The following is a 26,473-nucleotide window of genomic DNA, read 5'->3' as shown; positions in this document are numbered from 1 at the left end:
AAAAGAAGCGTCCTCCCTGATCCCATCAGCCTCACAGCCCATCTACGATGATCTGAGCACTACTCGCAGCGGACATAAGCATTCATGTTCTACTGTATCCGCATTGTTCAGGACTTACACTATCCCCAGCTATATCTGTCTATGATAATCTGACAGGGCGTCGAGGCGGTTTTGGATGGAATTGGTAGAAATGTACCGACAAACTTCAAAAATAAAAATATTATAGATCATTGTATTAATTAACTCACAGGAATTTTAAAATATATTTTTTTTGTCCAGAAATATGTATTAGGGCCGGGCAATTAAACAGAAAAAAAAAAACAAAAAAAAAATGAAGCCGAAATTCATAAATCGTAAACATTTATTTATTTTTTTTACAGTTGAAGCAAATGGGAGAGCAGGGAAGCCGTTAGGTCCCTGCTCTCCCATTTACTATGCAATGCCGGTCACCCGCGGCTCGGCACAGATAGGCGAGACACAGACCAGCAGGATCTCCTCTGCTCGTGGTTGGAACGGGTTAGGGGAGTACGTATTTTATGATTTTTATCAAGCACTATTGGGGCTCTATGGAGGCATTATATCGTGAGGGGGCATTATACTGTGTGGAGAGCAGATATGGGAAAGTTATGGGGGCATTACACTATGTGGGGGCATTATACAGGGGTATATTATACACAGCAGTATACAGCAGGCTCAGGGGTAGGTATGTATGTATATATATATATATATATATGAATTCAAGGGCATGGCATGTAAAAAAGGGTGTGGCCTAAAGTGTTCGAGGTCACATGATCAATTCATTGTGATTCCAGTCCTAATGTGTATTCCAATAAATATATTTTATGTTCTACTATATTTTAAGTCGCCTAGTTACATGATGGTGATGAAAACCCCATGTTAACATTACTAATTGCTATACATGAGTCATTTATGAAAAAGTCAGAGATGGAGTCAGAAAGTGGCAAAAGAGAGAAGTCGGAAGTTTGGCTTTCCAACTCCACAGCCCTGGTATATGAGATTTATATATTAAAAGTCACTAGTTGTGGAAGGACAACCGATGACCTAGCCACCGGATAGATCATCAGTATATGATTGGTGCGGGTCAGACACCAGGACCCCGCACCGATGAGCTGTTCCGGCTGCCGGATGTTTTGAACGGTATGCAATAGTTGGAGCCGGAAGCAGATGGCTCAGACTACAGCATAGCGGCCGTTCTGCTCCTAATCTGTGACCGGAGCCATCTGCTTCTGAAATGGACGTACGGTGCCCGGAGGCGGCCGTAGCAGCTGATAGGTGCGGGGTCCAGGTGTTGGACCCCCACCAATCATATACAGATGACCTATCCGTGGATGGGTCATCAGCTGTCCGGTCATGGACAACCCCTAAAATAATGTCACCACATTAACGCTAGAGACATGCAGGTTCCCCATTGCCCGAGAAAACACCAAGTGATATTCTCCCCACACAATTACCTCAAGGGCTTTGCTAAGACAGGAGTCCTGGCCAGAGAGCTTGATAGTTGAAAGCCCTGACATCACTGTCCTTATATGGACAGTGATGTCAGGGGCCTCACCGGGCTCAGCTCTTTAAGTAGCGCTGTGCCCGGGGAGTCCTCTTGATTACTAAAAACGGTCTATTCTGATCCATTGACTTCTACGTTTTATTCTTCGACATTAAAAAAAACAGACATCACACGGACACTTTTCACTGTAATGTGAGTGTAGCCTTAGGCTGGGTTCCCACAGTGCAGATTTTGTATGTATTTTTAAGCCAAAACCAGGAACCTAAACACTGAGAAAGGCCTTATAGGTCTGCTCTCCTGGATCCAATTCTTTTTTTGGCTTACAAAATCTGCACTGTGGGAACCCAGCCTTATTCACTGGTCCACCAGGAGGTTAAATAACAAAATTTACACAGGGGACAAAAAGAAAAAAATTAGATTTTAAAGGTCAGGATCACACACACGCAGTTTTGAGGACGTTCTCGGCTCAGTTGTTTTAGTGTAAGCCAGAAGTGGATCCAAATGTTGGAAAAGGTATAAAGAAAAGACTAATGCACTTTTTTTGGGTGGGTCCTCACGTAGCGTTCCAGAAATTCCGCAACAATTAGGCCTCATACCACATGACCGTAGTTTCTAGCCACAATTACGTATCCGTAATTGCAGATAAAATACTGACATTTCTAACGGCCACGAACACCTTCCCGTGAAACTACAGGTGTGTGTGTCCGGGCCGTAGAAATGAGCCACAAATACAGCACGGTCATGTGCATTATGCCTTACAGTAACAGCGATGTAACACGCTGTAGAAAAAAACAAAAAACACAAAAGTCATGCACAAAGCGTTTTGCGGTGCGACTTTCTACTCTGCAGCACGTCACTTTATGACGTGTATTCTGTTTGGAGATGCTGCGTTTTTGGGCCATAGACTTGAATGGGGAGCATGAAACCCGCACTAAAATAGGAGAGTTGAGTCTTGCAGAAACGCAGTTAGAAAAAAATCTCGGGAAAGCTGCAGGTGCGCATTTCTATAATAAATGCGTGGCACTAAAATCCGCAGGTAAAAACCTCAGCGTTTCCACAGAAATTGCACACTATTTGGTATGCGGATGACAATTTACCAGCAACTTTTTTATTTTTTATTTTTTCCAAATCTGCTGCAGAATTAGTTGCCGAAAATTTGCAGCGTATTCTTTGGCTATGTTCACACAGAGTTTTTTTTGTAGGAGGAAAATTCCTGCTCCAGACGTTTTTTGCACAGTGGTTTGACAAAAACTCGTCGAGGCGTTTTTTTCCTCTTTCTGACTGATTGTAATGGGGTTTTGGAGGCGGAAACCACCTCAAGATGGGTCATGTCGCTTCTTTCTACCGCGACGCGTTTTTTTTTTACTCACGGTAAAAAAACTCGTCCAACTCCCATTGAAATCAATGGGAGGCATTTTCGGCGGTTTTTGACGAGTTTTGCGGCGTGGTTTGCGCGTCAAAAAACTGTGTGAACAGGGCCTTTATGTGGGAACATACCCTTTGTGTTCACTCCTTGGCAGGGAAAAAAAAAAAAACTTGAGCCAAAAACTGTGTGTGATCCTTGTCTAAATAAGTTTAACAGATCTGCCATTAAAAATAAATCCAATATCCTAGGCTTGCCAAAACGGCTTGCATGTAATCTGTGGGATTTCTACTCTTGTCCACTAGAGGGCGAATGGTCCTTAAAATTGCAGGATTGCCAGAAGTGCTCAGACACTGCGCTCCCATAACAGGTTTATTTCATGGTCCATTTGGGCAATCAGTAGCCATTTAAAGGGATTATCCCGAGATCAGACATTTATCACCTACCCAGCGGATAGGTGATAAACGTCCATCACTGGGGACCGCACCGCTAAAAATCCCACAATCACTAAAACAGGGGGGACTCCAAGCCCCCATTCCTGCTCACTGCTGCTCCAGTCAAAGTCTATGGGCCTGACGGACACGGCGTTGTACTCCGCTCTCTTTAGTATGGTAGTATAGACCACCAATTCCCTGCCCACCCACAGCTGCAAAACAGATCTGACCCTCATCAGCAACTGTGGGCCACCATGACCTTTACAGTATACACTAAAAGAATAGCTTTAACCCCTTCCCACCGCAGCAATTTTTGGGATTTCCATTTCACTTCCAAAAGCCATAACTTTTTTTTTTTACGTCAAAGCCGCACGAGGGCTTGATTTTTGCAGGATGACTTGTTTTTTTAGGGCACCATTTATTGTACTAGGAAACTGGGCGGAAAAAATTATTTGTGGGCTGGAGAAAAAGAATAAAAATAAAAAGATTCCTCCATTTTTGAGTGGTTTGGTTGTTAGGACATTCATTGTGCAATAAAAACAACATGGTAACCTTAGTCTGAGTCAATATGATTACGGAAATACCAAATTAAGACCCTGGTCACACAGAGTTTTTTGGCACGGATTTTGACGCAGAAACGGTGTTGGAATCAGCAGCAAAAAAAAGCGCCTGAAACCGCCTCCCATTGATTTCAATGGGAGGCAGAGGCATTTTTTTTCATGCTTTTTCTCCCCACGGTTCCATCCCTGATCTCCCATTGAAATCAACGAGGGGCGATTTGACGGTTTTTGGCGCCAAATCTGACAAGGTTTCCACGTAAAAAAAACTCAACCTTGTTCTGGAATAACTTTTATAATCACACCTAGAAAACGGTCAAAAAGAATTTCACAAAAAGCAATGAGAGAGACAACTTCAGCAACATTGCAGCAAGTAACCCGCCTGCGAAGAACTAGAACATTATTATTCAGCTAAAAATAAGTCACCACATCAGGAGATCCCATCGGTGGATTCCATTACCTCGGACCACGCTCATTTACATAAACCGGGGCTGAACAAAAGCCACTTGCCCAGTCGACGAGAAAGTCAATGTAAAAAGAGATGTAAAACCCGCAACGTAGAGCCATGTGTTTGCGACTTTTGTGGTAGCAACGCTGCGATTCCACCCCAAAAACCACAGGTGATAAAAGAAAATAGAAACAAAATGAATGCAAGATCTAAAAAAACAAAACAAAACAAAACAAAAAAAAAAACAGCTTATACTTACCCCAGCTTTGGGCGGAGACACGATCCTCTGCTCTGAGCGCAGCTCGTCCTCCGGGGATGACATTTTATCCCATGTGACGGCTGCAGTGGTCACATGGACTAAAACACTTCCCAAAACTGGCATGTGGGCAGGGACAGTATAAACTCCCCCCCCCCCCCCCCGCAGTATCTCCACATCTGACATTCCATGCGCCTTCCCATACGGATACGCGGTGTACTTTTACGCAGCGTATCCCCGCTGTGCATTCCTACCCCTAGTGTGTCAATTCTTATTGGCTTACCTGCACATTAGAAGGAATTAATCTCTGCCGCCCACATTCAAGAGGATGCCAGCGGCAGGACGGAGCGACTAGGCAGGTGTGTTCACCAGCATTGGACGCACTAGTTAGATGTTGTGAGAGGGAATGAAAAGAGCGCCAGGGGGCACCAAAACATTTTTACAAATTTCTTGAAAAACGTTTTACGTGGTGTTAAAAACACTAATAGTTTCCTCTTTTTATGGAATGCCCAGAACATAGTTTTGGGGTTTTTCCCATCCACTCAATCACAATAACAATCTTACCAATTAATATCTTGGCAATAAGATCTGATAAGTTGTCTTAAAGGGGTTGTCTGAGATTTAATGACTGTGTTAATTGTAATTTATAAATGTCAATACTTTTGTAATAAACTTACATTTTTCAAAGTGGCCCCGTTTCCAGATCCTGCCGTGGGGAACTTGACGGGTGACGTCACTCTCTGCTCTGCCGCTTTGTTGATCTTGAATTCTTTGCCGGGTATACGACACGTCACTTGTCACGTGGTGTAGATCGGCTTCTTCTGCTTCACATGCAGTAACGCGCATGCGCTGTCATTGCTGCTCTCGCGGCCCCTGCTGTTCTCGAGATAACAGCAGGGGCCGCGCATGCGCGTTACAACAGAACAAGCCGATACACACCACGTGACAAGTGACGTGTCGTATACCAGGAAAAGAATTCAAGATCAACAAAGCGGCAGAGCAGAGAGTGACGTCACCAGTCAAGTTCCCCACGGCAGGATCTGGAAACGGGGCCACTTTGAAAAATGTAAGTACATTAAAAAAGTATTTACATTTATAAATTACAATTAACACAAAGTCATTAAATCTCGGACAACCCCTTTAACTGAATTCATCCCACAGTTGCCTTTCAGCTCAGGGCTCTGTGTGGACCGTGAATTGTTTGCTACAAAATATAAAGCATACATTAACGCTATTCAGTGGCCGGAACCAACGGCTTCCGACATGTACGTCCGGTGCTCGGAGGCAGCCAGAGCGGCTTAAAGGGGTTGTCCACCTTCTGAAAACAGATGACCTATCCACCAGATAGGGCATCAGTATATGATTGGTGCATGTCCAACATCCAGACCCTGCACCGATCCGCAACTCCGGCTGCCTCCGTGCACCAGATGTTTGGAACGGGATGCAGTGGTTGGAGCCAGAAGCAGATGGCTCCGACCACTGCTTAGCGGCCGTTCGGCGGTACTGCAGCTCTGCTCCTATTCACTTGAATAGGAGCAGAGCTGCAATACTGAAGCTCAGCCTCAGTTCTTTGATCGGAGTCATCTTCTTCCAGCAACATCATTCAGCACCCAGAGTGCCAGATCGGTGCGGGGTTCGGTTGTGGGACACGTACCGATCATTTAATGACGACCTATCTGGTGGATAGGTCATCAGTTTTCAGAAAGTGGAAAACCCCTTTAACGGTGCAGGGTCCGGACCCCCACAGATCACCTATACAGTGGATAGGTCATCAATTTCCAGTAGTGAACAACCCCTTTACCGTTTCCAGTGCCTGTGGACGCATGTGCCCAATACCACCACCCCGCTCCTCTTGTACAGGGGCAGCAGAGTGATTCCTTCTGTTCCAGTCAATGACAATCTGCTTGTTCTCACCAGCACCGAACACAATATGTGAACGTTCTGAGAGGGAATAAAGAACCGTCTGTAACAGCAATATCTACATACAGAAATGACTACAACTAAAACCAAAGTTTTACGTGATATCAGGAATGTAATAAGGCCAACAAACAGGCCTTGTGCTGGCCCGTATTTAACCCCTTCCCACTGCAGCCACTTTTGACCTTCCTGACAGAGCCTTATTTTTCAAACCGGGCACGTCACTTTATGTTAGGGTTGCACAACGCATTGAAATACCGATACTATTTTGATACGGTGCACCCGCAAACTGTTCAATACCGTGACCTCATGTATTTCAATACGAAGATGTGCGGCTGCATTTAAAGTGCTACACGGCAAGAGATTTCTGCGCTCCCTCTTGAACACCGGTGTCTCCTGGCTGGGCGGGCATTTGGAGCAGACTGGTGGCATTGCTCTTTGGTGCTGAGCAATATCTTCATCTTGGGCAGTGAGAGCCCCCCCCTCCCTCATGGTCACACTTTGCTGGAGGACAGCTCATATTAGTGCCTCATCTGCTAGATTGTCCCCTCTTTGACTTAACCTGAGGACATATTTGATATTGGAGTTTCTACTGTAAGGGTATGATAGGAATCCTCTGAACCGATCATTTGCAACTATTTCTGCCCTAACCAACACATCTCCCCCTGCTGGCGGCTATGGATTCGTACTGACGTTCATCTGCCGTTTTATATCATTCCTGGAGCAAGTTCTGCTGAACTGTGAACTAAATTCCGGCACAAGCTGTTCTACTGTATGGCCGTATTATATATTCTTCGGTTTACCGCTATTTTCTGCCTCACTGTGCGAGAGGTGAACATTTATGGGCTGTCAGCTGCTACGCTTCTTTACAAATCAGCTGCCACATCTCTAGTAGACAGGATGAGCCAAAGTGATGGAGCCGGCACCTCCTCTGCCTCGGGGGGCCCTGGATGCGAACAAAATTACAACTGCCATTGCGGCATGCCAAACAGCCCTGACGGCAAAGATTGACCACTTACAAATTGATTTAAACAGCCTCAGACATGGCAGAAGTGGAACGCAGACTTGAAGTACAAGGCCCTCCTCACTTTACTGCAACAAGTTAAGGCAAGATTCGGAGGATCACAACAGGAGAAATAATAACCGGATCTTGGGGCTTTTGGAACGGGCTAAGGGTCAAAACCCAAGAACTTAAAAAGGCCTGCAGACCTGCCATGGCTATAGGCCTATAGGTTTATTACCGATAGTAACGCTGAGCATACCAAGTACTACAACGCTTTAAACCTTGGATGAATAAACAGTGATTTTCACTCGGAAGGAGCGCGGCATCACTGATTTTCTCCACTAAACAATACAGAGGCGTTAGATACGCAATCAGCAGATCGCGTTGTGAAATCTCCTAGTGGGACAAAAAATAAAATAATTCAAGTTTAATAAAGTTTTAAAAAAATAAAAATGTAAAAAAAATAAAAAAAAGTTCTCTATTTTGCAAAAGTGCTACAAAAAAATGCAATGTACAAAAATAGATAGTATTGGCGCAATTGTAACGACCCATATAATAGCGTTAACATGTTAATGAAGCCACACCGTGAAATGCAAAAGCAAAAAATCAATAGCGGAATGGTTTTTGTTTTCCCCATTCACCCCAAATAAATAATAAAACAGTTAATTAATCACTATGTTCCCTAATACTTAAAAAAAATATGACTGAAAAAAAGCGAAGCCCTCATAAGGCTACATCAATGTAAAACCCCCCAAAAAAAAAAAAGTTATGGCTATTGGAAAACGGCGACCAAAAAAAAAAACACAAATAAATGTCCCACGAAATAGGCCATTTAAAAAAAATAAAAGCCATACTATTTGTTATCGCCGTAATCGTACCGGAAAATAAAAAAAATGTAAAAAAAAATTATAAAGCGCTGTTTATGCTGTGCCGCGGCGTACAATTTAAACCACAAAAAACTATTGACGCTATTTGTGCTTACAATCACCGTTTGATGCAAAGTTGTGTAAAGGTGGTTGTGTGTGTAAATGATGACGTTGTATTTTTATACACAATATGTTGTGCGCTCTCAAAAAAATGGAGAAAGTGGTAGCAAACAAAGGCCGATTCACACGTAGCGTAAACACTGCGGATTTTTCACGTGTTTCATTGCGGAAAATCTGCAGCATAATACAGTAGTGGATGAGATTTGAACATATCTCATCTACACGCTGCGTAAAAAGACACGCCGGAAAAACTTTATAGATCGTACAGCGGTGTGTTTTTTTAAATCCGCAGCATGTCAATTGAATTTGCGGAATCGCTGGTTTGCGGTCGCGGGTTTTTCCCATTGAATTCAATAGGGAGGTGAAACCTGCAACCAGATGTTGCAATTTTTTGCAGTGGAAAAGCAACGATTCCACCACAAAAAAAAAACAAAAAAAATCGCAAGTCGGAAACGAAAATAAATTCTGTTTGTCACAACCTTACGTGAAAGTAGACATAGCTGCGAATACCACGTAAAGATAAACACAATCGTCAGGTTGTCTGCTTTCAGAAAATATATAGGGTTTGGGGGTGCACTCACTTTTTAAGCTGAGTAATTCCTGTATCTTATAGGATAGAACTTAAAAATAAAAATGTATCAGTTTGTTCTACGCAACTTTGTAATGACATTTTATTAATGCTCTTACTTTTTGAGATACAGCTGCTTCGTGTCCTGTATACAGAGCAGCTGTATCCTGCGCTGAGACCTGAATCTGTCAGATCCACGGGTCTCGGACACGCAGGATCGAGCCTTTAGGGTTAGTCCGCAAGTGACATATTTAGTTAGGGAAAATCCGCAGCGTAAGAAATCTCATCCACGCGTTGCGTTGAGAATCCGCACACAAGTTGACCCTCGGTGCGCTTTTTTTAAAGCCGCAGCACGTAAACTGTGGTTGCGGAACCGCCGCTATTTTATTGTGGGGTTTAAAACCCGCAACAGTGAAATGTTCCGAATTTTGTGGCGGAATTGCAGCGATTACACCACACCTAGCAAAAAAAAAACAAAAAAACGAACACCTTATACTTACCTCTGACGTTCTGCAGGCCCGCCTCCTGGGATGACGTTTCAGTCCACGTGACCGCTGCAGCCAATCACAGACTGTAGCCGTCCCCTGGAATGAAACGTCACCCCAGGAGGCCGGCTGATGCTGCAGGTTTCTGCAGCGGACATTCCGGGCGAAAAACCGCACAACAATTTGGTGCGGTTTTTCACTCTGAATTCCCTGCGGCCTCCGGGGCAGATGCGCCGATATAAAATGTATCCACTCCGTGTGAACTTACCCTTACCGATCACATCCAAGTTCATAACTAAGGCTTCGTTCACGGGTTCCATTGGACCTTCCCGTCAGGGGAACCCATGAACCCTATCCAAACAGAAACCATAGGATTCCGTTTGCATCACCATTGATTTCAATGGTGACGGATCCGGTGCAAATGTTTTCCGTTTGTCTCCGTTGTGTGAGGGTTCCGTAGTTTTTATGGAATCCATACCGTAGTCGACTGCGCTATTCATTCCGTCAAAACAACGTAACACTTACACAACGGTGACAAACGGAAAACATTTGCACCGGATCGGTCACCATTCAAATCAATGGTGATGCAAACAGAAACCTCAGTCAGGGTCCCGTTCTGACGGAACGGGACCCCGCGAGGACACAGGTGTGAACGAAGCCAAAAGGTGTACAGGGACTTTAAACCCAGATTTTTGATCTCTTGACTCGTGGTGATTTTCTGGAGAGGTCGGCATAGTGGCGTGTATAGTATGAGTAAGGGTATGTTCACACGCCCTATTTACGGACGCAATTCAGGCATTTTACACCTCGAATTATGCCCGAAAATACGGCTCCAAACATCTACCCATTGAATTCAATGGGTCTTACGGAGTTCTGTGCAGACGGCTTTTTTTTTTTTTCGCGCATAAAAAGACGCCCACCTCAAAGAAGTGCCTGTCACTTCTTGGGACATAATTGGAGCAGTTTTTCATTGACTCCATTGAAAAACAGCTCCAATTACATCCGCAATGGACGCCGCGAAAAACGCAAGTACTTGTAAAAACGTCCGAAATTCAGGAGCTGTTTTCGCCTGAAAACAGCTCCGTAATTTCAGACGTATTTTGCGCCGTCGTGTGAACATCCCCTTATACATCACCTTCTCTGATCCGGTCCCACTTTTATCCACCATTCTACATTTGTGTGCATTTTTTACATATGTGACCCTGTCTCTGTGTATCAGAAGTGCTGACTGACAGAACATATATAGGTATTGGGGGTTTCTAGGATTTTATTAGTACATGTCAAAAGTTTGAAAATGGTCCAAAACGCCCAGCAGCGACCGGGTTAAATGGAAACCGTCAGCAGTTTGGAGACCTCGTACATGCTGCCATGTTCCCTTTAAGGGAACGCTTGTGACATATATATATATATATATATACACACACACACACATGCCGGAGCAGAGGACACGCAGTCAGCCACCACGTGCACACAGCAGCGCGCCCCCTGCAGGATGCCCCCAGGGCATGCATGTTACCTTAAAGTCTTCTCCTCCAGTTTCTGCTTCTTCGGCTGAGGCTCATCTGCTGACACCTTCATGCTGCCTGCTGTAAACTATCGGCTCTTCACAGGGTACAGTATCGGGTGATAATACTACGGCAGCCGGGACAATCACTTCACACTTCCTGCGCTGCCCTCTCCTCTATCAGCGCTTCGCTCTATCCTTGCCGCTCTCCTTCCCACTTCGTCCTCCCCTCCCCCTTGATATCTCCGCTCACTTCACACGCTGTGCACTGTGTAGCTTCTACGGCTAACTACGCCCCCTCCTATAGGCCGCGCCCTTGTACGGTCACCTAGCAACCATCTGTAGGACTGGGCTAGCTGCCCAAGCAAACGCCTGTGTAAGTGACTGTAACGCTAACTATGAGCACGTCTCTCAATTAAAAAAAAAACAAAACAAGAGAGATTCATAAATGGCATCGTCGGCATACACGTACAATAATAATTATCTGTACAATAATCCCAAACATAACTATCTGTATAAAAATGTATAGTTTCTTTGCAGGCGCTGTGGCAGACAGCCCTATTGGTGTGGGGGGCCTGACCGCCATCTTGGTTGAGGCATCCGATGCTAGATGATGTGTCAAGCTGCTTAGAAGGACCGTTCACTTCCTGCTGCATCCAATTGATTTATTTCGGTAATTTATTACGTTGTCCCGGCTGCGCGCAGCTTTGTTCGTGTCCTGTCATCTTGTAACATTGTATTTGTTGTGTTTATTTGAGGTCATTTTTATAGAAGTTTATTATGTAGCAACTCTATATATAATATCAGGTGCTAATAAGGGACTGTTGGATAGATTGATATAGTCTACAAGTGTCTCTTAGTAAGTGCAACACTGTCCCTAATAGGTCATGGACAGGACTGGCGTTCTTGCCAGTTTTGTTTAGCTTTCTCCTCGAAAGTGGATCCTGACTCACTCCGAGAAAGTTATAGGGCGAGGCGCAATGACCGATCATGCAGATCGCTGTGCGGAAGCATCTCCCTATACCTGTCTCCTGTATGTAGACCCGTTCCAGCATGGCGGAGTCCCCTATGGATGAAGGAGTTGTTACCTGTTGCTATTGCTTCTTTACAACGTATTACTTGATATGGTATAAACCAAAAACATGGCCGGCAGTGAGAAATGCAACCCATAGGCTCATGCACACGACTTTATTACGGTTCCATACAACATCAGAGTTATATGGGGCCCTAATATGGCGCCCATAGGTTTCTAGGCCTCATGTATCGGAGAGACGGGTTACATGTCGAACATTAGCATGGAGACCGGGTGGGTCAGACAGAGACGTTCTTACTTACCCCCCTCCCTGACCTGGATCATAGAAGGAGGATCCCGAGCGGAGACCTCCACCCCTCTCGGCTGCCCATAGGCTATCATTGTGTTCTATTTACTCTTTAAATTATTCAGGACTTGAAAATGAGTGGTACATCAATGTTTGGTGGAGGGGGCCACCAATTTGCACAAGGCGTTGGCGCTCCTGCGATGGCAGCGTCCCGTTAATCTTGTCCAAACAAGCGGCTGTGCCTGGCACTGCCACTTACCTCTATGACATATCAAACGTTCTTAGAAAGTACAATGAATATTTAAAGAAGATGTGAACTTTTTTGGTCTATATATAATGTATTAAGAAACACTTTTTTTTGGGGGGGATGGGAAGAAGAAAAAAAAAACAGCAGTTCCACCGTAGTCTTTTGGGCTTTGTTGTTATAGCGTGGTTAACGCTGTATAATTGACACGCTCACTTTATTCTGCGGGTTGTTCCGATTACGGCAATACCAAATTTATATATGTTTTTTTATGTACGTACATTTGTTTCTGTGTCTCCATGACGGAGCTGGTTTTGCCGTTTTCATCGGTATCGTTTGGGGGTAAATAGGACTTATTGATTTGACTTCTATTCCTTTTTCTTAGAGGAAAGATGAACAAAACATTTTTTTATGGCAATCGCCGTGCCTGATAAATAGCGTATTCATTTTATTAGCTGTGAATCCAGCACTGGGGTGAGGTATAACGCTTAGGTTGCGCTCACACAGGGTGGATACACTGTGTAAAAGCACACAGCGTGGCGCAGGGAATTCTGGCCGAAAAACCGCACCAAATTGTGGTGTGGTTTTCCGGCCGGACTGCCACTGCAGAAAATTGTACACACAAAAAAATATATATATTTACCATAGCGACGCATCTCCCTCCCTCCCCCCCCCCCTCTCTACGTGATGACACTCTGCAGCCCTGGGATGACGTTTCATGTCATGTGACCGCTGCAGTCTGTGATTGGCTGAGCGGTCACATGTGATGAAACATCATCCCAGAAGGCCAACCTGGAAAAAGAAACACAGACTTCTGGGTAAGTATACGTTTTTTTTTTGTTGCGCTTTTTTGCGGCGGAATCCGCCGCAAAAAAAGCAAGATCTTCTATTTGTTTCAGGTTTTACCTCCCTATTGAACTCAATGGGGAAATCCCGCAACAAATAAGCAGCGTTTACGCAAATACAATTGACATGCTGCGGATTAAAAAAAAAAAACGCACCGCATGTTTGTTTCTGAGCGTGTTTTCCCCTGTGCATTTACGCAGCGTGTGGATGAGATTTGTTCAAATCCCATCCACTTTGCTGCTACTGTATTATTCTGCAGATCAGTTGCGGAAAATCCGCAGTATATACGCTGTGTGTGAACTGACCCTTACTATGAGCTGTAGCATCTGTGTCTCTCACGCTGCTCCTTGTCCCCCTTCCCTCTCCATAGACTTCTCTGGGCAGCTGTAGTTAGGCCACTTTCACATGGCAGTATTTCGCATAAGTATATTGGAAATATTTGTACCACTTTTGTGTCTTGAACACTTCAGTATCGTTAACGTGTTAGTATAAGACAGCACATAAGGATCTAAAAGGATCCCTATGCGCTGCCTAAATGAATGGATAGAAGTGCATGATGCTAATTGGACACTGGTCAGCATCATACACTCACCTGTACAACGCCCACTTGGGCACTAAGACACTCATTATCATAAATCTAAAATTGCTAATAAAGTGGTGAAAATAGATTGTTTTTATTTAAATAAAAAGCACTGCTGTCACCTACATTATAGCACCGATCTCCTTATATAGGAGACGGGGCACTTATAATGTGGTGACAGAGACTCTTTAATCTTTTGTATATATATATATATATTTTTTTTTTAAATCTCACTAGAGGACTTGTTCATGCGATAGTTTAAAGGGGTTATCCGGGGACCAAAAAATATGAATGCAATGCAATTTTATGGAAAAAAGAAGTCACTTACTAATATACTTTAATTAAAAATTCGGTACTAAATGGTGCCGTTCAAACCCGGTGAATTGTTCCCAGCAGTCCTGGAGCTTTTCTAATATTGATGACGTGCCGACACGGCCCCACGTGACTGAGGGCGTGATTCCTGAGCTGTTCATGTCCGCGTGTTATCGTTGACATGACTGCAAGGGGCTGTCACATTACCTATTTCAGGAGTCCCCGATTGCTCGGGACTGCAGCACTGCTCCTGACATTTGTTCATTGACTTCAGGGGTTTGCTATAGCTGGAGTTCCCGATCAGAGCATCAGCTGATGCTCTGCCAGGGGACTCCAGCACTGCTGCCAACGTCACTGTCCATATATGGGCAGTGACAGCAGCAATACTGGAGTCCGTGTTCCCTATAAGGTGCACGGCCGCGCACCTTTCACAATCCGCCCGCTCACTAAAGTTTAAAGCCAGCGCACTGTCACGGGCGGCGGGCGGATGCAGTGGCGTCGCTAAAGCGGAGAGAGCTCCGGTGCTAGCGACAGCCACATTCACTTGTCTGTGCGTCCTCAGGACACAGATACCAATGAATACTATAGGCTGCAGGCCACGTTAGGCCTGCAGCCTATATGGCGCTGGGAAGACTCCCTGAGCAGGCCGGCGTGATGACATCACATCATCACGCCGGTCTGCGCATGTGTCCCGCCTGAGAGGCCGTGCAGCACTGTCTGTCGCGGGAGCGGGGCAAGGCAAGTAGAATTTTTTTTTTTTTTGAGGGGGCTGTGTGGCATTCTACAGGGCGGGGGGAATTGATATGTAGCACAATATACAAGGGGAAGGGTGGCTGTGTAGCACTATACAGGGGAAGAGGTGGCTGTGTAGCACTATACAGGGAGAGGGGGCATTGCTGTGTGGTAGTATATACAGGGGGAGAGGGGATTGCTGTGTGGCAGTATATATAGGAGGCATTGCTGTGTAGCAGTATATACAAGGGGAGGGGGGATTGGTGTGTGGCAGTATATACAAGGGGAGGGGGGATTGCTGTGTGGCAGTATATACAAGGGGAGGGGGGATTGCTGTGTGGCAGTATATACAAGGGGAGGGGGGATTGGTGTGGCAGTATATACAAGGGGAGAGGGGATTGCTGCATGGCAGTATATACAACGGGAGAGGGGATTGCTGTGCGGCAGTATATACAGGGGGAGACGGGCTGTGTGGCAGTATATACAGGGGGGATTGCTGTGTAGCAGTATATGCAAGGGGAGGGGGGATTGCTGTGTGGCAGTATATACAAGGGGAGGGGGATTGCTGTGTGGCAGTATATACAAGGGGAGGGGGATTGCTGTGTGGCAGTATATACGAGGGGAGGGGGGATTGCTGTGTGGCAGTATATACAAGGGGGCTGTGTATGGCACTATCTACAGGGGGGCTGTGTATGGCGCTATCTACAGGGGGCTGCGTGGCGCTATCTACAGGGAGGGGGTGGGTCTGTGGCGCCATCTACAGGGGGGCTGTGTGTGGCGCCATCTACAGGGGCGCTGTGTGTGGCGCCATCTACAGGGGCGCTGTGTGTGGCGCCATCTACAGGGGGGCTGTGTGTGGCGCCATCTACAGGGGGGCTCTGTGTGGCGCCATCTACAGGGGGGGCTGTGTGTGGCTATCTACAGGGGGGGCTGTGTGTGCCACTATCTACAGGGGTCTCGATAGGGACAGTAGTGTAAGAGAGGGATTCTTTCAATGATGCCTATAATTGGTGTTTATAACGGTCCATTTTACTGGTGGACTTTTAGTATTATAGTATTAAAGTAATTAAAACTAATTTAAAATATATTTTCTTATTTAGTATGCTATATTGGCATTTACTGGGGGTATTACTTTTGGTCATCAGATCGTCCACCATTGATGGAGACTTGCCCTGCTCCCTAACTGCTCTGCTCAGGAACTGCTAAGACTTAGGGTATGTGCACACACACTAATTACGTCCGTAATTGACGGACGTATTTCGGCCGCAAGTCCCGGACCGAACACAGTGCAGGGAGCCGGGCTCCTAGCATCATAGTTATATACGATGCTAGGAGTCCCTGCCTCTCCGTGGAACTACTGTCCCGTACTGAAAACATGATTACAGTACGGGACAGTTGTCCTGCAGCGAGGCAGGGACTCCTAGCATCGTACATAAGTATGATACTAGGAGCCCGGCTCCCTGCAGTGTGTTCGGTCCGGGACTTGCGGCCGAAATACGTCCGTCAATTACGGACGTAATTAGTGTGTGTGCACATACCCTTAGAGGGAACATTGACTGGAGTCCCCAGGCAAAGCATCAGCTGATGCTCTGCTCAGGGACTCCAGCAATAGGAAACCCATGGAGTCAGTGTCCATACATGGACAGTCACGTCGGCAGCAGAAGTGTCGTCCCCGAGCAGAGGATGCTCTGCCTAGGGACTTTCATACTGCTGCCGACTTCACTTTCCATATATGGACAGTGACTGCAGCAATGCTGGAGTCCCGGGCAGAGCATCAGCTGATGCTCTGCTCTGGGACTCCACTACTGCTGCCGGTGTCACTGTCCATATAAGGATATTGGCTGATGCTCTGCTTGGGGTCTCCATCAATAGGCAATGTGTGGCTCCCCTTGCGGTCATGCCATTGATAAGACGCCGATATGAACAGCACAGGAAGAAAGCCCTCAGTCACATGGATTGTAGAGGAGAGAAAAAAACTTTTTTTGTAAAAACTTAAAAAAAGTGGTGAACCATAGTGGCGCTGCTGGTGTAAGGAGATAAAAGGAGATATATGGATAACAAAAGGCTTTAATGTAAGTGGCTACGCTTTTCAACGCTGGACCAGCGTCATCATCAGGCCAAAAATACAGAGTAGTGAAAACAGACCTCTTTAAATAGAAGTGGTGTGAATACAACAGACAAAACTTTTGACAAAAACCGCCAAATCGGGGGTCAAATTCCCACTGGGACGTCACATGTAGTCAATGGAATGTAAACAAAATAGTAAACTACAATGATCAAAGAGGTAGCAGATAACAATGTTAAACAATACAATTATTCAGAGATTCCAAAAAAACTAAAAAGAAATAAACACTCATCGTAGGGGCAATGTGTCAGTAAGAGTTAATAGGGACATCGGCGGTGAGCGGTACGAGCAGGAGCACGATTGAAACCAATGTTGTTACAGGGCAATAGAATAGTGAATGCGAGGCAATTTTTGGTCCCTGGATAACTCTTTAATCGCTTACATTATACACCGCAGTACTTCTGCATTGCAGTGTATTATGCGGGTCAGTGAAAAACTGACGGTCAGCCTATTCGGCATACACATTTGGCAGACCTGGGGGGCTTTCTATCTGCTGATAGGTAGGTGGCTCCCTCTGTCACCCTATCTAACCACTAAGATGCTGAAGTCGGTATTGGTGATAACTACATAGCACAATGTCGCCAAGGAGTTACGAGAGATCAGGAATGGGCTCGCTTTTTCCTGATCGCCTGAGAGGCAGCACATGGTCTTTTGTACATTTCTTGCGTATTTGCAGAAATTTTCTCAACTGTTTTGTAAAACTTTTTCATGTGCATGGGACCGCACATGTATGTTGTTGAGATTTTTGTTTCCGCAAGAAGTAACCATGTGCGAGATGGGCATTGCAAGCTTAATAATATGTCTGAGGTATGTGCTGGTCAGCTTCAGTGCTTCGAAACCTTCTTAATTTGAAGCCATGCACCCACTTAGCGGAGTAGTTGTGGATTTCCAATTGAAAACCAAACAGAAAATATGCAATTAAAGTCCAGTACAATGCTTGTTAATGGGTTTTAACAAACCACATGCAGTAGAAAAAAAATAAAAAATGCACGTAAGGCTGGGTTCACACCTGCGTTGGTGGGTTCCATTGTTTTGCTCTGCTAGAGAAGCAGAACAGGGGAATAATGGAACCATCGGTTCCGTTGTACAACGGATACCGCCGGTTGCCGAAGGAAGGCATTGATTTTAATGCGTTTCGTCTGCTTTCCGTCGGGGTGTCCGTGATGTTACCGGACACGATAGTGCATCATCCGGCGCTATGGTCACCCAGCCGAATCTGCGACGGAGGCCCCTAACAGAGCCTCCGATGCAGATGTGAACGAAGCCTAAGACATTTTGCCGTAAATTTTAGGCCACTATGCAGCGGAGAAAATTTACTGTGTGGGTATACGGTCTGATGGTTTTGAGATCTTGGCTATATGTCACTACCTGGACACCATCACCTGTAGGCCACACATGTTCTTAACATCCAACATTTCCTGGTCACTTCGTAAGTCTACAGAAACCTTGTGTCCATTCAATGCGAGTACATGTTACGTAGTGATGTTTCCAGTTCGGATGAAGTGTTCCATGCTGTAGATATCTCTCCTCATTATGTTCACAGTAAATGCAACTAAATATGATGCTATAGACGTTCCTCTCCCTAGAAGCATTACCTATCTAAATATAAACCATATGTTCCCAAAATAAAGCATGCTGGATTTTCCTTGAGCCGATCGTGTTACCTTATGAGCTATATAAAAATAGACACATATTCAGCTCTTATTCACATGAAATAAAATTTCTGCCCTATCACAGGTCCTTTATCAAGCAATGTGATATACAAAATGCTGCCAGGGCTATATACCCATCAAACAAATCAAGTGCAATATCATACAATATATATCCAAATATACAAAATTCGAGTAGTGTGAAACATACATCGTAGACCCCATACAGGTAAAGTTTCATATGAGTGAAAAAGTGTATTAAAAACATCACAATAACTTGATGATATTAGATACGTGGAATGGAGCCACTCGCCTATCGGCAGACAAAATGACATCAGTGACATGAAACCAGGTAATGGGATATACCGCGCACGTACTAAACATTATTTGTCAGTAACACCACGGTCAAGAGCTCGCGAGAGGATACAGTGGCCAATTGGAGAACCAAAGAGAACTCGCGTCGTCACGGTTGCGTTATTCGTTCAAATAATTAACGCATGCGCACCAAATATAAGCCAAAGTATTACTTAAAACACCCGGATTATAAGACCGGGTCATTACGATATCCCCCTGTCTGTACGCCTCAATAATGTATTTAGACGTGCCCATAACCACAACAGCAGCCCCTTTGTCGGCTGACGTGATGGTGAGGTCGTGTTTATGGGCAAGATCCCTCAATGTCTGCATTTCCTCACTGGTCATATTTGGATGTTTCAAACTCTCATTTTGATTTTGTATTTTTGACATTTATATCAAACTTTGATATTTTTCTCATACTTCTTTTATGAAAGATCTAGGCCCTGTAATATTTTTTTTAATCTTTACAATTGAGAAAATACTGGTGGGTTGGGGGTGATGGCTATTTTCTTGTGTACTCATCAGTTGCATGGTAGTCATTAATGATCACTCTTATCAGGAGTCTCAAAGGTTCGTATTGGACAAACTGATAAGATATGGTTCTATGAGTCTCGTATCTCGGATCACGTAGGCTTTAAAAGAGCCCTCTAATATGCTCACCTGATGTCTTTACTATAGTGACTGACCTCATATAACATATGTATTGCCAAGGTTGTAAATCCGAAAGACTAAAACAGCTTCTGTGTGAGGGCCTGTTCACATCAGCGTTGCTTTCCGTTGAGGGGTTCCGTCTGAGCTTTTAGTCAGGGGAACCCCTCAACGGAAGGGCAAATTGGGACCTTCGCTTCCGGCTGCATCACCATTGATAGTAGTGCACTATTGATTCAGTCAAGCCAACGGAACCCTGTCAGGACGGTGACAAACTGAAACCATTAGCAAAGTGTCAATCACCATTGAGATCAATGGTGATGCAAACTGAAGCTAATGTTTCCGTTTGTCTTTCCGTTGAGGGGTTCCCCCGACAGAAAGCTCAGACGGAACCCCTCAACGGAAAGACAACGCTGATGTGAACACAGCCTAAATTATATAGAATGTAAAAAAAATTACGCACTTCTTAGCCATTTCCAATCCGTTTTTCCGGTTCTAAAAAAATAAAAAAACAGTCTGGTAATAAACCGTTGACAAGAAGAATTGGAAATAACTTTTTTCCCCTTTTTTTTTTGTGGCTCTTACAAAAATGACCGAAACAAATTTAAAACGTGATGCCGATCCTGTTGCAATTCACTTCTATTGTATCCAGACCGATCCTGTTCATTTTACAATAGAAGTTAATAGCAACAGGATCGGCATCGTGAAAGACATTTTGGATAATCCTACCCACATATCTTTGAGTCTATGCTGAATTCCACATTGACCTATATAATGAAAACAATATATCTTTTATTATTTCTGCAGAAAATGATCCACAGCCTCTTCCTAATCAATGGTTCTGGGGACATTTTCTTAGAGAAGCATTGGAAAAGTGTTGTGAGCCGTTCTGTCTGTGACTACTTCTTTGAAGCTCAGGAGAAAGCAGCGGATGTTGAGAATGTGCCCCCGGTCATTCCAACCCCACACCATTATCTTATCAGCATTTACAAAGAAAAAATGTTCTTTGTGGCAGTAATTCAAAGTGAAGTGACGCCACTTTTCGTCATTGAATTCCTGCACCGCGTCGCAGACACATTTCAGGTAAACATTTTTAAAAAAATTCTGTGAAAAATATATATTTCAATAAGAATGGTATGTATTTAATATTTTTAAAAAAAAATGTAAAAAGCGGCCCATGAAACTTTTTTTTTACATGTCTGTAATAAAGTCGAATTTTAGCCTACAGACTATGGCCAGAGCAACTGACCCTCTCGCGATTTACCTGAACTGAACTTAAAGAGGCTCTGTCACCAGATTTTGCAACCCCTATCTGCTATTGCAGCAGATAGGCGCTGCAATGTAGATTACAGTAACGTTTTTATTTTTAAAAAACGAGCATTTTTGGCCAAGTTATGACCATTTTCGTATTTATGCAAATGAGGCTTGCAAAAGTACAACTGGGCGTGTTGAAAAGTAAAAGTACAACTGGGCGTGTATTATGTGCGTACATCGGGGCGTGTTTACTACTATTACTAGCTGGGCGTTCTGATGAGAAGTATCATCCACTTCTCTTCACAACGCCCAGCTTCTGGCAGTGCAGATCTGTGACGTCACTCACAGGTCCTGCATCGTGTCGGCACCAGAGGCTACAGTTGATTCTGCAGCAGCATCAGCGTTTGCAGGTAAGTAGCTACATCGACTTACCTGCAAACGCCGATGCTGCTGCAGAATCATCTGTAGCCTCTGGTGCCGATGTGTCCTCGCTCGTCTGACACGATGCAGGACCTGTGAGTGACGACACAGCGTGATCTCTCGAGAACACGGCTGTGTCTGCACTGCCAGAAGCTGGGCGTTGTGAAGAGAAGTGGATGATACTTCTCTTCAGAACGCCCAGCTAGTAAAAGTAGTAAACACGCCCCGATGTACGCACATAATACACGCCCAGTTGTACTTTTACTTTTCAACACGCCCAGTTGTACTTTTGCAAGCCTCATTTGCATAAATACGAAAATGGTCATAACTTGGCCAAAAATGCTCGTTTTTTTAAAGTAAAAACGTTACTGTAATCTACATTGCAGCGCCGATCTGCTGCAATAGCAGATAGGGGTTGCACAATCTGGTGACAGAGCCTCTTTAACTAGCCATTGGGGTAGAAATGCAATAAAATAACAAAAGACCCATTATTCACCTCATAAATAACCTGCCGTCGCTTTGGTGGTCCCTGCATGTCTTTGTAAACTGTGGTGCTGCTATGCCTGTATACCCATGGTCACGATCTGTGGGTATGTGGACCCACTAGGGCCGTACCGCCATAGCAGGATAGCAGCTGGCCAAACAATATACCAAGTAAAGTCTATAGTCCGAGCAAGGGTACCTGTGGTAGTACAGACAGTAGTAGTGGCTAGGCTCAGATGGGACCTTGGCAGCAGACACCAGGCGTGGTGTAACACAACACGACTCCAACTCTTAAGGCGCAGGAACAAGGTAGCACGGGATACAGGTGGCAGGAACGGGAATACTGGGAACAGGAAAACACTAAGGGACCATTTGCTAGGCTGACACGGGAAAACACAACAGCGCTCAGGCAATGAGTAAAGGGGCAGGGCCCTTCTAATAGTCCAGGGTAACTAGACAATTCTAAACATATGTGCGCGCTAGCCCTTTAAGGCCGGGACCGAGCGCGCGCGCACCCTAGTGGTCGCTGCAGGCCAGGACGGCCGCATGTGCTGGCATCTCCAGGAAGGTAGGCGTCGGCAGGATGAGCTGAGTCTGTGGACGTTACACCCACGTGACCGCTGTAGTCAGTTACTGGCCTCAGCGGTCTCGTGCTGTACACCAATAAGGCCAGTGATTGGCTGCAGCGATCACTTGGGTGTACAGGCACATTTTTACTACAGCAGAGTAAACAAAGTATTATGGAATCACTAGTTTCCCAGTGTGAAAGTTGATGTAATTGCTATGTGAGCGATTCCCCAAAGGCAGCTTGAGACTGTCTGAAACAAGCGTGCAAGTAAATCCGCTACCTCAAATTCGTCACAACTTTGATCAGCAGAGTCTAAGGCTACTCTATGGTCTTCACTAGAAACAAGCGCAAGGCAGGTTGGAATTTGTTGCATAGAACCCAGGTTGCTTTAAAAGAATTCGGTGTTGGACAAGAGGTGTAACTGCAGGCAATACCAGAACAGATAAGACAGCTAGAGAAAAAAACAGAAAGAGGATATCAGGAAGTGCAGAGGTCAAAGCCAACCGGGAGAAGAATGTCCAAATCAGCAAGCAAACGGTAGTCCAGAGACAAGTCGAGGTCCAGTTCCAAAAGTTCAAGTAGTCAAAAGGTACAGGGTGTAGTCAGGAGCTTGATCAAACACATGAAAACAAGGAGAATCACAAGCAAAGAAGACAGAACTAACCCAGATTTAAATACTCCACCCTTCAATCTGACAGGAAGAAATACAGTGAAGTGGGATAGGCTCTGCAAGTAAAACCAGAGCAGCCCAGTAGCTAGACTAGTAGTCATGGCAATCTTAGGCTATGTTCACACGGGGTATTTTGCCGAGTTTTTTGACGCGGAAACCGCGTCGCAAAAATGGCCCGAAAATGGCTCACATTGATTTCAATGGGAGGCGTCGGCGTCTTTTTCCCGCGAGCAAAAAAAACTGCCTCGCGGGAAAAAGAAGCGACATGCCCTATCTTCGGGCGCTTCTGCCTCTGACCTCCCATTGACTTCAATGGGAGGCAGAGAAAGCGTATTTCGCGCTGTTTTATGCCCGCGGCACTCAATGGCCGCGGGCGAAAAACGGCGCGAAAATCGGCGTGCAGGGAGAGGAATATCTGCCTCAAACGTCCAAACGGAATTTTGAGGCAGATGTTCCTCCTGCAAAATACCCCGTGTGAACATAGCCTTAAAGGGACAGATGTTTCCTAACACAAAAACAGTCAGGGACCACCAAAGCGGTGGCGCCGGAACAGCAGGGGATTTATCAGGTGTGTAATGGGTCTTTTATTATTTTGTGCCCCCCCCCCCCCTTACCATGGCCAATTGTTTTCCGATCTCTGAAGAATTCCTTTCTGTTCTCTCGAACCACGTGAAATGTAGGTCCTGTGGTTGTCATACAGATGCTAAAATATGCTTCCATGGTCTTCAAGAAATTATTTGTCATAGCAATTTTTTCATTAGTCTAAGCTAAAGCGCTAGAAGTACATTAGGGGTTATGTCACAAATTAAACAGAGTTCAGAATTCTCCTAGCAAAACAAATGTATAGCTATTAAACCCATGCTTTCTAAGCATACATTCGCACACAGCAGTTTTTACTGCATTTTAGTAAGTGCAGTGACCAGATGCTACATTAATGTAAACGTCGCAAACATTATTCTTATAAGTAGGCGGCAGGGCAGTGATGGCCAAAGAGTAGATCGTGATTTACCGGTAGACCTCAAACCGGGGCAAGTGGATCTTATTATTCTCTTCCAGGGTTTTACCCAGAAATAAAAAAAAAAAAAGTTTTGTTCTAGTGCGCGCGTCTTTTCCTTTTGAAAAACCATAAAGTTGTGAGGTTGGACCAGTGCTATTAGCTGGTGAGGGTCTCTCACGCTCCCTGATGGCTCATGTACACTAGCACAAAGCAGGCTAGAGGGCAGGAGCAGCAGGATAACTGTGGCTGCTATCATTAATATGGGGGCACTGTGCCACGTGTGCTGTCTTTAGTAGATGGCCTAACTAGAGCTTAAATATTGGCAACTTACATTATGATTTATGAAGCTGGCGTTGTTGCCTGTAGCAACTCATCAGATCTTTTCTTTAATTTTCTTATCCGCTCTGGAAATTTGACAGCTGGAATCGGGTTTGTATAGGCTTACGACCACAGTCTTGTTTTTTCTTTTGCATGAGGCCCACTATATGTTAGACGTCATGCATACAGCTGTGTTACACATCTGTCGTGCGTGGATCCGCAATACATCGCCTATAGCCCCTTTGGGCCCATACTGTTTGTTTTTTTTTCTTCATGGACTCCATATTTATCCTTGAGAAAAAAAAAATCGTGGCATGTTCCGTTCCATTGCATGCAGTATTTTCTTAGGGGAATATACACAACCTTACAGAGACACCACAGGGGTGCGTACGTATGTAGGTGCGTACGTATGTAGGTGCGTACGTATGTCGGCACACGGCAATGCAGTGTGCATGGACCCTTCATTCTGAATGACCGTCATGTAGATGGAATCATCATCGACTCTTCTGGGAAGTCTCTTCCATCAGCGCCAAAGGTAACTGCATGAAGAAGCCACCGGGTGCGAGCATGAATCACGTTCTGTCTCAGTCTTTCCTAGTCTTTGTATCCGTAGCACAAGTCCAAGTCTTTTTCATATGAATATTAATATCTTCTCATGGGGGTTGCTCCGTCGAGCTTTGTAGAGCTTTGTTCATACTTCTTTGACTGTCTGGCAGGATTACTTTGGCGAATGCTCCGAGACATGTCTGAAGGACAACGTGGTGGTGGTGTATGAACTACTGGAAGAGATGCTGGATAATGGATTTCCTCTCGCAACGGAGTCGAATATTCTGAAGGAATTGATCAAACCCCCTACAATCCTGAGATCCGTCGTGAACTCCCTCACAGGTACGTGTTCTTACGTCCATAACATCTGTATAGTGACTTCAGAAAGCTCGAGCGGCCAGAATTGGACAGATTTGGACCTTTTATTTCTTGTTATTTAGACGGTATCGGTTTTATACATCATGAAGAAAACCATAAGGTACTGGCGTACATCGATAGAATATATCCAATGGCAATGTCTTTCCTTCATAGCAGTAAAGTGCATGCTCCGTTTAGTTATATAATCTCAAGATAGAGGGTGTGAGCTGGATGTGTACAGAGGCCGAAGGTTAATGGTGACTAAGCAGAACGTTGTTCTTCTAGAGCAGGAGCTGCGCTCCACGTGGAGTAACCTGAGCCATTTCTAGTGAATCACGTACTGTAAAGTACACGTCTCCACTCAAAATTCACCATTTTTCGGCATTGCCGGAGCATTTTCATCATTTTGTGGTTGTTTTTTTTTTTTGAAATTTTGATTTCTTTTTCTGGTTATAATGAACATTGGACCATTTTTCAATGTCATTGGGGCTTTGTCATCCTCTTGAATTGAATTTCAGGAATCCTGTAAGTGTCCTCATTGTCAGTTCCATTTATTTCGGTGTAGAGGAACCATGCGTGCCTGGTCACCACTGAAACTGGGGGAATAGGACCAAGATGGTCCCAAAATTCATGAAGGTCCCATTTCAGACAATCTAACTTCTGTGGCACGAGATATTTAGAATACCGGTCCCAATCTACAGACAAGAGTGGCTCTGTTTCTGGAGAAAATTTTTTTTTTTTTTTAACCCTTGACAAACCCATTGCCATCTTTACGTTTAATTTCTCTAATTTTAAAGGGAGCAGCAATATGGGGGAAACTCTTCCTACTGGACAGCTTTCAAATATACCATGGAGAAGAGCAGGAGTCAAATACACCAACAACGAGGCCTATTTTGACATAATCGAAGAAGTGGATGCAATCATAGACAAGTCAGGTAATATAATTTTTTTTACATACTTAGGCCTTATTCCGATGAACGTTAAAATAGTCAGTGTGATAGCCGT

General features: G+C 44.7%; 2 protein-coding genes across 3 annotated transcripts in view; one reads left to right on the top strand and one right to left on the bottom strand.

The window, feature by feature from the left end:
- The window catches only part of ADK (adenosine kinase), a 161,417-nt gene extending 150,089 nt beyond the window's left edge, over positions 1-11,328 (bottom strand). The window contains exon 1 of one of the 2 annotated variants that reach the window (XM_075841852.1): positions 11,056-11,328. In XM_075841852.1, coding sequence (XP_075697967.1) covers positions 11,056-11,117 — 62 coding nt within the window. In that variant the 5' untranslated portion in view covers positions 11,118-11,328. The remainder of the gene's footprint in view (positions 1-11,055) is intronic. The other variant, XM_075841853.1, reaches the window with a different exon arrangement.
- A 268-nt stretch (positions 11,329-11,596) lies between these two features.
- Positions 11,597-26,473, top strand: part of AP3M1 (adaptor related protein complex 3 subunit mu 1) — a 37,313-nt gene continuing 22,436 nt past the window's right edge. The window contains exons 1-4 of the mRNA XM_075841850.1: positions 11,597-11,716; positions 20,663-20,938; positions 25,282-25,453; positions 26,266-26,403. Of these exons, the coding sequence (XP_075697965.1) occupies positions 20,666-20,938; positions 25,282-25,453; positions 26,266-26,403 (583 nt within the window). The 5' untranslated portion in view covers positions 11,597-11,716; positions 20,663-20,665. The remainder of the gene's footprint in view (positions 11,717-20,662; positions 20,939-25,281; positions 25,454-26,265; positions 26,404-26,473) is intronic.

This window comes from Rhinoderma darwinii, chromosome 11 (assembly GCF_050947455.1).
Source record: "Rhinoderma darwinii isolate aRhiDar2 chromosome 11, aRhiDar2.hap1, whole genome shotgun sequence".
In the NCBI taxonomy this organism is placed as follows: Eukaryota; Metazoa; Chordata; class Amphibia; order Anura; family Rhinodermatidae; genus Rhinoderma; species Rhinoderma darwinii.
Note: the sequence above shows the minus strand (reverse complement) of the source record. Positions and strands in the feature narration are given on the sequence as shown.